Raw genomic sequence first — 10,879 nt, 5'->3', positions numbered from 1 at the left:
GTGGTCCCAAGTTAGGGGCAGAGAAAAGAGCAGGATGGCTAATACTATCTAATGCAGCTCTTAGAATATGTGATTCATTCAGAAGGTGGAGATAGAGGATCAGGAACTATGTCAGTAAGGCACAAGCTGGCAGGGATCAGAGAGGTTGGTTGGATTGGAAAGAGCATAGGTTTCTGTGAACTATGAGTAAGGAAAGGAGAAAATACATGGATTTGTAAGATCAAATCTTTCTTTAGTTTCTGAAGGGATCCTTTGAAAAAGAATGACTGCAGATAATATTTAGGATGTTTTCTTCACTATTAATGTTCAGAGAGTTCAGCTGTAGGGCCTGCCTAACACGGCAGAGTCCCTGAGTCCAACCCCAGCACTTGGGCGTGGGGGTTACCTTTGTAGATTCCTGTGATGTTCTGAGTATTGCTGCATTGTTGAATATCACAGTAGTTTTCCATTTGCTGTACGCTGCAGTGCCTCTCCACACTGCCACATTTTAAAGTTTTTCTTATATTGGAGCATCCAAGGAATAAGGTACTTTACCACTGTGCCTAGTGAATGTGAACATTTTATTGGCCTTGATATGTGCTTTCCCAAAATTGACATGGTAATGCATGTCAACTGGTTTGAGCTGGAATGCCAGTTTTGTTACTGTATTGTCAGCCCTGGTAGTTTGCAGATTTTGCCTTTTGTATTATTAGTATGCCAGTATTCATCCAATTTATCCACCTTACTGCTATATTTTATGAACATATTATGTTGTATTTCTTAGTAACTCCACATAACTCTAGAACCATGTGCCTCAATGCCTTCCTTTCCTAGAGCTCTGGGTCCTATACAGTGGAGATTGTGTCGTTTTCAATACGAGGTACCACTGATGGCTCCAGTCCAGCCTCAGCGCCTTGTTACCACTCAACGGCTGAATGAAAATCATGCACGAAGTAGTTCATTTATGTGGAGAGACATATAATTCGGGTCAGAGTTTCTGCTCTAACTTCTAATTGGTCTTTTTTTTTTTTTTTTCTCAATTGTTTCTAGTGCCCAGTGTTGCCCCTACTGATAACATGTTTTAGAGATGATAGACTGTTAAGTGTCTGGGGAGTAGAACATGATTTATGTGAAAATTAGTTGGGAATTTTTCTTGAATATTCTTTTTCTAAAAAAAAATCTGAAATTTCACAAAGCCCTCCAGCATTCTAGCAAAAAGTAGAGGGAAAATTAAGTTTCTTTGAATCTTGTTACTAGTTTGTATTTCTAAAGAAAAACTTAACAGAAAATGGAGGGAGGTTGTAGTAGCAACAGTGCCAGAAAATATTTCACCTGGATGGAATCAAGGTTTCTGATTTCTAGTACCACCATTCTCTATTTCTAAATAGCAGATAAGACTAGAAAAGTAGAAGAGCCCAAGGCAGGAATCCTGAAGGAATAAATGAGATGTTTTGTGCCCATAATAACAAACTAAGGAGTGTGTGTTATTTGGTGACTCGGCTAATATTAAAGCCAAACTGAGTTTGTTACTTTAAACGTGTCGGCTATAGGAGATGAGAAGCTACTAGTCTAATTTTTTTTGTTGTTTATTAAAATAGGTAGGCCTACCTAGCTGAATTGCACAATTGCTTTTCAAGATTTTCACACTCAACACAATTTAATTAATAGCTTCTGTTTTCTGTTTTACTTTGCATCCAGCCTTCCTTACTATATCCAAGACACATAACGTGTGTTGAAATTGATTTAAATTGTTATAATGATTTGGCAGCCTAGTGAGAAAGCCAAGGCCCAGGCACTCTGAGCTGCCTAGGGAGGCCCCGTAGAGAGCCATTCATCTCAGACTCTTCCATCGCCACCTAAGGCAAGGCCTTACCTCAGGGTTGCACGGTGCCTGGCGTCTCTGCCTTAACTGTCTCCCTTGCTGTATGTATCACAGTCAGTCTCAGGCAGCCCCAGGGTCCGGGCGCACGCCCACGAGGCTGAAGCTGGCTCTGCGCACTTCACAGTCCGGGCGGCCGGCTGGCAGGGAGGGTGCGGGCAGGCGGGGCGGCCAGGGTTGGAGGGAGGGGCCGCGCCCCATGTTCGGCTGGTGACTGCGCCTTCCGCCCCGGCTCGCCTAGGCTCCCGGGATGCGCGGAGGTGGAGGCGGAGATGGCGACGATTCCTCTAGCCGGGCAGCATTCAGGCCGCCGGGCGCAGCTGGGGTCGCGGCTGCAACATGGAGGAGGAAGGGCTGCGCTGCGGCCAGCGGGCAGGTGAGAGGCCGCGGGCCCAGACCAGAGGGACTCTGAAGCAGGAGGGAGCGGGGAGCAAGCAGAGCTTGGCCTGACAGGATCCGCACCTGTGTTAGCATGCAGCCTGCAGGAAGCTCCTAGGCTCTAAATTGATGAACCACAACCCACCACCACAAGCCTGAGTCCAAGCATCCCTGGAGAGGCCTGGGCCCGTCTTTCCTTCAATATTAGAGAGCCCCCACCCATTGCCAATCACTGGTGGATGTAAATCTGCAATCTCCCAGTCCATTGTGCTCCTCAGCCACCTCATCAATCAATCAGAGACTCAGGTCTTCCCACCCCACTAGCTGTTGGCAATCTCAAGGGGGTAGTTTAGCTGGCTAGAAAGAATGGGAGATTTGAAATATCTTACTGACCTTGGGCAAGTTATCTAGCCACTCTGAGGTTTCCCAGATCCTTTCAAATCAGTGGGAACGGAACAGAACTTTGTTCTGTGTGATGGTTAGGCTCAAAAAAATGCCTCCCATGAAGAAACGACACTTACTGGGGGTGGGATAAATTAGAATAACCCAGTAAGTCATGTGGTAGCTTGTAAGGCTTATAAATGTCCAAACGTTTGCTTCAAAAATAAAAACAGCACGGTATTAGGAACACATCACACAGGGATCTTGATATGTAGCCCAGGGTGATCTTGCCTCCGCCTCATGAGTGCTTGGGATTACAGGCTGTCTCACCACATCCAGCTTTTCACACATCTTGTTCCATTGGTTTTGCAACAAGAGTCTCATATGTAACCTTGGCTGGCCTGGAACTTGCTACTTAGACCAGCCTGGTCTCCCTACCACAGAGATCTACCTGCTTCTGCCTCCTGAGCACTGGAATTCAAATCCTGTGCCACACCCGAATTTTACTAAGGGTTGACACTAGGCAGTGTTTGGAGTTCCTGGTTCTTCTAGTTACTTCAGCATCCCTCCTCAACTGTAATCAGATGTATGTGAGTTCATTTTGTGATAGTCTCACCATATGTGTGTAATCTAGACTAGAAACTTGCTGTAGAATCCTTTGAGTTCGTGATTCTTTTGGCCCAGCCTTCCCAGATGTGTGCCACTACACTCTGCTTATTCTGTCTTACTGTTGTTAATATATATACTTAAAACTGGTGTTCTGGGCTGGTGAGATGGCTCAGCAGCAAAAGCCCTTGACACTAATCCTGAAGACTCACATGATGGAAGCAGAGACCCAACTTCCACAAATTATCCTCAGAACTCTACATGTGTGCCTGTCTTAGTTAGACTTTCTTTGCTATGATAAAGCACTGACCAAAGCCACTTGGGGAGAAAAAGGATTGTTTTATTTTAGAGCTTGTAGTGCAGCACACAAAGTCAGGGCAGGAACTCGAAGCAGGAACTGATGCAGATACTTTGAAGGATTGTTGTTTATTGGCTTTTTTCATGTCTTACTCACCCTGTACCCAGAAACACCCACAGCCCACATCATTATCAGTTAAGAAAATTCACCACAGCCAGGCAGCGGTGGTGCTCACTTTTAATCCCAATACTTGGGAGGCAGAAGCAAGCATATCTCCAGAGTTACAGAAAAACCCAGTCTTGACGAACCAAACCAAGAAAGAAAGGAAGGAAGGAAGGAAGGAAGGAAGGAAGGAAGGAAGGAAGGAAGGAAGGAAGGAAGGGAAAGAAAATGTACCATTAGCTTGCCCACTTTCAAAATGACCCTAGATGTGTTGACTTGACATAGAACTAAATAAGCACAGTGCAACAGTAAATACACACGCTAAATAGATAAACACAATAAAAAATATAATTATAGCTGGTTTTATAACTTAAAATCGTTCTGATACAGCTTATTGGAAATAATATTTAATGTTTAGGAATAGTTAACCAGTATTGACTTTGTCCCAAAGCATTGAACACGACACAGACACACAATATTATATATATAATATTTTGTCATTTGTTTTTTTGAGACAGGGTTTTCTCTGTGTCAGAGTCCTAACTTTCCTGAAACTCGCTCTGTAGACCAGAACTCACAGAGATCCACCTGTCTCTGCCTCCCGAGTGCTGGGATTAAAGGCATGCACTACCACCGCCATCTGGCTTATGTTTTTGTTTTGTTCTTAATTTCCTCTTAAAGTTCCAAGAGTTAGTACTCTGCTCTGGTTTGACTTTCTCTCCTGTTCCTTTCTTGGTTTTGAAGTTTTGTGTTCCAGGAACTTTTAATTGTGAACAGAATTTTAATACTTAATAGTATTGTTTTGAGAGTTAAGTGAAGTTTGATATCTTATATAAAGCTTCAAGTATGAGAGCATAGGATGTAATAATAGCAATTCAATAAATGATAGCTATTGTAATTTAGCTTTGAGCCACAGATCCCTCTCGAGTGTGAGTGTGTGCGTGTGTGTGTGCGTGTGTGTATGTGTGTGTAATGGAGTTAAAGAATGTGGGCTTTGAGAAGCAATTGCTTAATTCATATGGAAGTTCTGCCAGCTTGCTGAGTGATCTCTCCAACTGGGTTTCCTCAACTTCACAATGGAGATAGAGATATTATTATGGGGCTTTGGGGAAAGTCAGCAGTGTAAACCCTGAGAACAATGCCCAGCATATCATAAACACTTTCTAAACAGATACTGACAGTTGTGCTGACAGATTATATTGCTGTTATTTCCTAACATGGAGTTGTATATATTTTTAATTGATTGTGCAACATTGCTCTCATCATAATTCCAAATCATCTTCCCAACCCCTAAGACCGCATGCATTATCACTAAGCTCTAACACCCAGCCTTTCTTACTCCAGATTCAGTGTCCACCCCCTGCCCCCTCCCTGGCTCCTTCCCTCTCTCCCCACTGTTCTTTCTTTCCCCTGATTAATGTGGGTGCCCTATCATCCTATCCTCCACATCTATAGTTGAGGTCTTGTAACTTCCACCATTCCACTTCATTATCGCCTTGTTTCTCTAAGCACCACAATTCCACATTCACAAAATTTATACTTTCTCTGACCCAAATTCTTGCTACTCTAGTATCTCTGCTCTCCTAACTTCCCAGATGGGTTTTCCTTCTTCTTCCCTTTTCATAAATTAACTCCAAGGTAATTTTTTTAAAAAACCATCAGCAAGACACTGTTGTTGTTCATTGTAACAATATCAAAAGAGTTTACAGGCATGCAGTCTTAAACTAAAAGCAACAAGAGCTGTCTATTATTAGCTGATAAGAATATTTTTTCTAGATTTATACTTTTATCTCCCATAGAACTTAGTTTAAAGAAAGCTTATTTTGCAGAAAAGTTGGTGTCACAGTGCAATGAAGTAATTTATCATAGTGTGTGTTCTGCAGTCCATGGCCACTGCAGCGGCCGAGGCTGCTTCTGTCTTAATGAGGGGCACAATGGTTGGTCACACGGCTCTCCCCAAACTGATCTGATTCTCACTGCCAAGGCTGTACTTGTTGTGGTTAAATGCTGAAAGGCTACTGTTGTAGGCAGTCCATAGCTGTTGCTTGGAGCCCCAGTAATCCCTCATTAACTGGACTCAGTCTGCACCCCCTGATCCAGCAGCAAAAGGGTTGGCCCTGGAGACCTCTGGGTTCCAGCTCAAGCTGGTGGTTAAATATTCTGAGGATAGACTCTGGACCTCCCTAGTGCCATGGCTGATTCCTGCAGTGTTAAATTGAAGCAAATGTTTTCCAGTTGTCAAGTGTAAAGCACTAAATGTTCTCTGTCTTTCTGGAGTCCTGTTTGGGAAAGGATGGACAACAGACCACACACATCTGTAGGCTTGGGAACAGTGAAGATTGGTGTAGGTATAACATTTCCTTGCATAAGAGAGAAAAATGGCCAGCCCGAGCCTCTTTTCTGTCTCTCCCACGAAGAGGCAGCTTCTGCCTCACTCCATTCTCCCCAATTCTCCCCTTCCCCCATTCTCTCTCTGTCTCTCTCATTTCTGTTTCTCTCTCTGTTTCTCTCTGCTCTTCCCCCTTCTCCCCTTACCGCCTCTCCCTTTCCTTTCTATAACCCATTAAATAAATATCCAACCTCAAGAGAGGGGGGGTATTGTGGAAAGAAATAAGGAGCAAGAAGGTTATTCTTTGAATGTACCAAGTGCTTCTTCATCATCTATGTGTATTTAGCAACTCACACAATACTGTGTGGTTAATATAGTTAAGTTAATGAATACAGAATTCATACCTCCTATTTAATGATGAGGATATTCCTGTTTTAATAATAACTAGCACTTAGAGTTTATACAATGCTTCTTTTTTTTATTTTTATTTTTTTATTTATTTATTTTTTTGGTTTTTCGAGACTGGGTTTCTCTGTGGTTTTGGAGCCTGTCCTGGAACTAGCTCTTGTAGACCAGGCTGGTCTCGAACTCACAAAGATCCGCCTGCCTCTGCCTCCTATACAATGCTTCTTAAAAGTTTTATTTTTAAAGTATGTGTATATGTGTGTGTGGGTGCATGTATGAATGTAAGTGTCTATGAAGTTCAGGAAAAGGCGTCTTATTCTCTGGAGTTGGACCATCCAGCCTGGATTTTAGAATTGGAACCTGGGTCCTCTGCAAGAGCAATACATACTTTTAACCACTAAGCCTTCTCTTTAGCCCTCATAGTGGTGTGGTATGGTGTGTGTGGCATGTTTGCTGGTGATCAAACACCAAACCTCCTATATGCTGGACAGGTATAGTACCATGGTGCTACATCGTCAGACTCCAAAGTGTTGCTTTGCACCTTGGAAATTACAAATATAATCTCAGACACCTTTTGTTACTTTAATTTTTTTCTTCTCTCAAATGTAGTCAGGACTTTTCTTTTTCAAAGGAGGATTTTCAATGGACTAAGAACTTAACTCTCAAACTAGGAAAAAAAATAAATGCTGAGAAATAGAGCTTTCTCCTTAGAGAAAATAATGGAATTTGTTATTGATTTATAAGCGTTTATTGAAGGGTCACATCATGTGTGAACAATACCCTCCTGCTTGTATTCCAAGCACAGCCTGCTGCTTGCTCAGTCTTGCTGCTGCAGAGACCTACTCTCTGCTTCCCAAGCTGTTCATTCTCCCTGCCTATCACCTTTCACCCAGCTGGCTTCTCCTCACCAAAGCTCCTTTCTTCCTTTCTCAGCCCCTCCCCAAGAGATACATTCAGTACCCCTTGTCCCTGGCTGTAGTCCCTGCTACCATGCTGATATAACTCCTCTGAGGAAGAAATCATGGACTTGCAATGGAGAAGTCATGTTCCTGTGTGTCTCCAGTGCCTGGTTTGGGATGTCTTTTCTGTGGTAGAATTTGTGACATGCTTTTCAAAGCAATAGAGATGACAATTTTGAATGCTTTTGTGAAATGGAATGAGTTGCCATGCTCACTAATCCCTTTCTGTTTCTGGGTGCTTTTCTGTGCAGGTTTATCTTCCTTGGCCCTCTTTTGGCACATGCCCCTCGTCTGTGAGTTGAAGTCCTGACTCTCTTCCTGTTGGTTTTTTGTTTGTTTGTTTGTTTGTTTGGGGTTTTTTTTTTTTTTTTTTTTTTTTGAGACCACAAGAGACACCTCTCTCTGAAGATGAACTCGAGCGTCCCCCTTCGGAGCGCTGCCAATGCTACCTTGCCCTACATACCTCCCTCGCAGGGAGGAGGCAATGGCACTTCTCTCCAGGAAGATCTTCGAGACTTCATCCACACGGCCACCTTGGTGACTTGCACTTTCCTGCTTGCTGTCGTCTTCTGTCTCGGCTCCTATGGCAACTTTATTGTCTTCTTGTCTTTCTTTGACCCCGCCTTCAGGAAGTTCAGAACCAACTTTGATTTCATGATCTTAAACCTGTCTTTCTGCGATCTCTTCATCTGTGGGATCACGGCTCCCATGTTCACCTTCGTGCTGTTCTTCAGCTCAGCCAGGAGCATCCCTGAAACATTCTGCTTCGCCTTCCACCTTACCAGTTCAGGCTTCATCATCATGTCCCTCAAGATGGTGGCTGCCATCGCCCTGCACCGGCTCCGAATGGTGCTAGGGAAACAACCTAATTGCACGGCCTCCTTTTCCTGCATCTTGCTCCTCACCCTGCTTCTCTGGGCCACCAGTTTTACCCTTGCCACCTTGGCTACGTTGAGAACCAGTAAGTCTCACCTTTGTCTACCCATGTCCAGTCTGATGGCTGGGGAAGGGAAAGCCATTCTGTCTCTGTATGTTGTGGACTTTACCTTCTGTGTTGCTGTGGTGTCTGTCTCTTACATCCTGATTGCTCAGACACTTCGGAAGAATGCTCAAGTCAAAAAGTGCCCCCCTGTGATCACAGTCGATGCTTCTAAACCGCAGCCATTCGTGGGGGCTGCTGTGAAGGGAGGTGGAGATCCTACGCAGTGCACGGTGCCAGCTCTGTACCGGAACCAGAATTACAACAAACTGCAGCACGCTCAGACTCATGGATACACTAAGAACCCCAGCCAGATGCAGATCCCTTCAGCCAATCGACTCCAGCTGGTATCAGCCATCAACCTTTCTACTGCCAAGGACTCCAAAGCCGTGGTCACCTGTGTGATCATAGTGTTGTCCGTCCTGGTGTGCTGTCTTCCTCTGGGGATTTCCCTGGTGCAGGTGGTTCTGTCTGACAACGGGAGCTTCATCCTATACCAGTTTGAACTGTTCGGATTTACTCTGATATTTTTCAAGTCCGGATTAAATCCCTTTATATATTCCCGGAACAGTGCGGGGCTGAGACGAAAAGTGCTCTGGTGTCTCCAGAACATCGGCCTGGGCTTTCTCTGCTGCAAACAGAAGACGCGACTTCGAGCCATGGGCAAAGGGAACCTTGAAATCAACAGAAACAAATCTTCCCATCACGAGACAAACTCCGCCTACATGCTGTCTCCGAAGCCACAGAAGAAATTTGTGGACCAGGCTTGCGGCCCAAGTCACTCAAAGGAAAGTGTGGCAAGTCCCAAAGTGTCCGCCGGACACCAGCACTGCGGCCAGAGCAGCTCCACCCCCATCAACACCCGGATTGAACCTTATTACAGCATCTATAACAGCAGCCCCTCCCAGGAGGAGAGCAGTCTGGGGAAGTTACAGACGGTCAACTCTTTCGGGTTTGCCAGTTCCTACATCGCCATGCACTACTACACCACGAACGACCTGATGCAGGAGTACGACAGCACATCGGCCAAGCAGATTCCCATCCCCTCTGTCTAAATCACAAGGCCGGGGAAGGGGGCGGTGCTTTTCCAAGACCGAACAAACCTTGGGGAGATGTTGAGGCCAGTGGCAAAGCAAAACCTGAAGAGTCTGCTGGAGAGTTGACCGTTAGATTTTCTTTTGTCTGAGATGTTGGCATCTGGATTTGCTTCGTGGTTTCCTGACATTTTACGATTTGATGTAAAAGCTTGTTTCCATTTTTGCCCCGATGTGTGTCCCAGTCTTTTCTACTGAACTACTAAGAAGACGCCAGGAACGGCCCTATGATGGCAACCTTTCAGTCAGTGTTATGGCCTGAAATACGAATGGCCACATTTTTAAAGGTGTCTGAAAAAATGGTCTTTCCGAAGTGTTATTTTTATAAACATATGGAATTTGACTCTTTGAAGTACTAAAATAGAAAACAGGATGCTTTTTTGGTGGCAAGTTGATTTAAATAAAAAGCTTATTGTTAAGGCAGAGACTAGAAATGTGTTACCTGTACCGCTGTCCTTATCGGAAGTTCTCAGCCAGTGTGAGGCCCTCCCCTTATAAGGCAGTTACCTAACAACACAGAGTTGGGATTCTTGTCACTTCTTAACTGTACACATTGTTGTTTTGTGTCAACTGAGTAGCTAGCTTTACAAAGTGTTTTTGGTAGTTAGCAGTTAATTGCTGTTTCAGAAGGATCTGAACCGGGAATCCAGTATGGGGCACTGTGCTGAGAGAGCAGACATGGCGTGTCTCAGCAGTTTGTCTGTGGGAGGCAGTGTATCCATACATTTAACACTAACTACCCTTATTTAACAAGACGTAGGGATGCACTTGCGGGGGGGAGGGAGGGGGTGACATAGGCTTTCCTTCTGTACGAGGAGAGTTTAGTAGAGAGCCACCTGACAGTGTTCATATAGATATTCAAAAATAACCTTTTGGAGTTAAATATTGCTATGGAAAAAATTTCAAGGTGATCTATTAATATTTTCAGATGGAGGTTTTCAAGTTTTTCCTTATTCTATTTGTATGGGGCTGGAGATCAAGCCTAGGTCCTTGTGCATGTTAGGCAACCAGTCTATCACTGAAGTACACCCCTAACCCCAAACTAATTGTTTTATATTCTCTCATTAACCTTAAACTGGAAATGAGCAACTATGTTATTCCTACACCCCAGACTAGTTTTCTTAGGTCCACTGATGCCTAGGAGAACAACTGTGAAATCACATTTTTAATGTAAAAACATTTTAGTCATGCAGTTAGAATTTGAACTCACTACCTTTGGATTTTGGAATGCTAACTGTTAGACCCAAAACAGAGTATCTTTTACAAACTGTTATATCCAACTAGTATTCTCAAAGCTCAGAAGTGCAAGGAACAGAAAGTCGTCAAATCAGAACACTCTCTCCCGGGCTCTGCCCAAACTCCAAGATGGCAGGAGGTGCTCAGAGGTGGAGTAGCTCCTGAGCCAGAACAAGCCTAGCGGCTCCAGCCTC

The 10,879-nt window shown here is 44.2% G+C and overlaps 1 protein-coding gene across 3 annotated transcripts; it reads left to right on the top strand.

Moving 5' to 3' along the window:
- The first annotated feature begins 1,934 nt into the window (after window positions 1-1,934).
- Gpr75 (G protein-coupled receptor 75) lies at window positions 1,935-10,220 on the top strand. Of its 3 annotated transcripts, none has more exons than XM_057772987.1 (2): window positions 1,935-2,234; window positions 7,628-10,220. In XM_057772987.1, exon 2 carries the CDS (start codon window positions 7,785-7,787, stop codon window positions 9,408-9,410), a length of 1,626 nt encoding a protein of 541 aa, XP_057628970.1. In that variant the 5' UTR covers window positions 1,935-2,234; window positions 7,628-7,784; the 3' UTR covers window positions 9,411-10,220. The 3 variants fall into 3 exon arrangements, with proteins under 3 accessions (XP_057628970.1, XP_057628973.1, XP_057628972.1); XM_057772990.1 differs by lacking the exon at window positions 1,935-2,234 and adding an exon at window positions 5,993-6,031; XM_057772989.1 differs by lacking the exon at window positions 1,935-2,234 and adding an exon at window positions 7,488-7,507.
- Window positions 10,221-10,879: the final 659 nt, after the last annotated feature.

The sequence above is a fragment of the Chionomys nivalis genome, chromosome 6, assembly GCF_950005125.1.
Source record: "Chionomys nivalis chromosome 6, mChiNiv1.1, whole genome shotgun sequence".
NCBI lineage: Eukaryota > Metazoa > Chordata > Mammalia > Rodentia > Cricetidae > Chionomys > Chionomys nivalis.
Note: the sequence above shows the minus strand (reverse complement) of the source record. Positions and strands in the feature narration are given on the sequence as shown.

Coding starts and splice junctions, on each gene's coding strand:
- Gpr75 (XM_057772987.1), top strand. CDS start 7,785: ATGAACTCGAGCGTCCCCCTTCGGAGCGCTGCCAATGCTACCTTGCCC.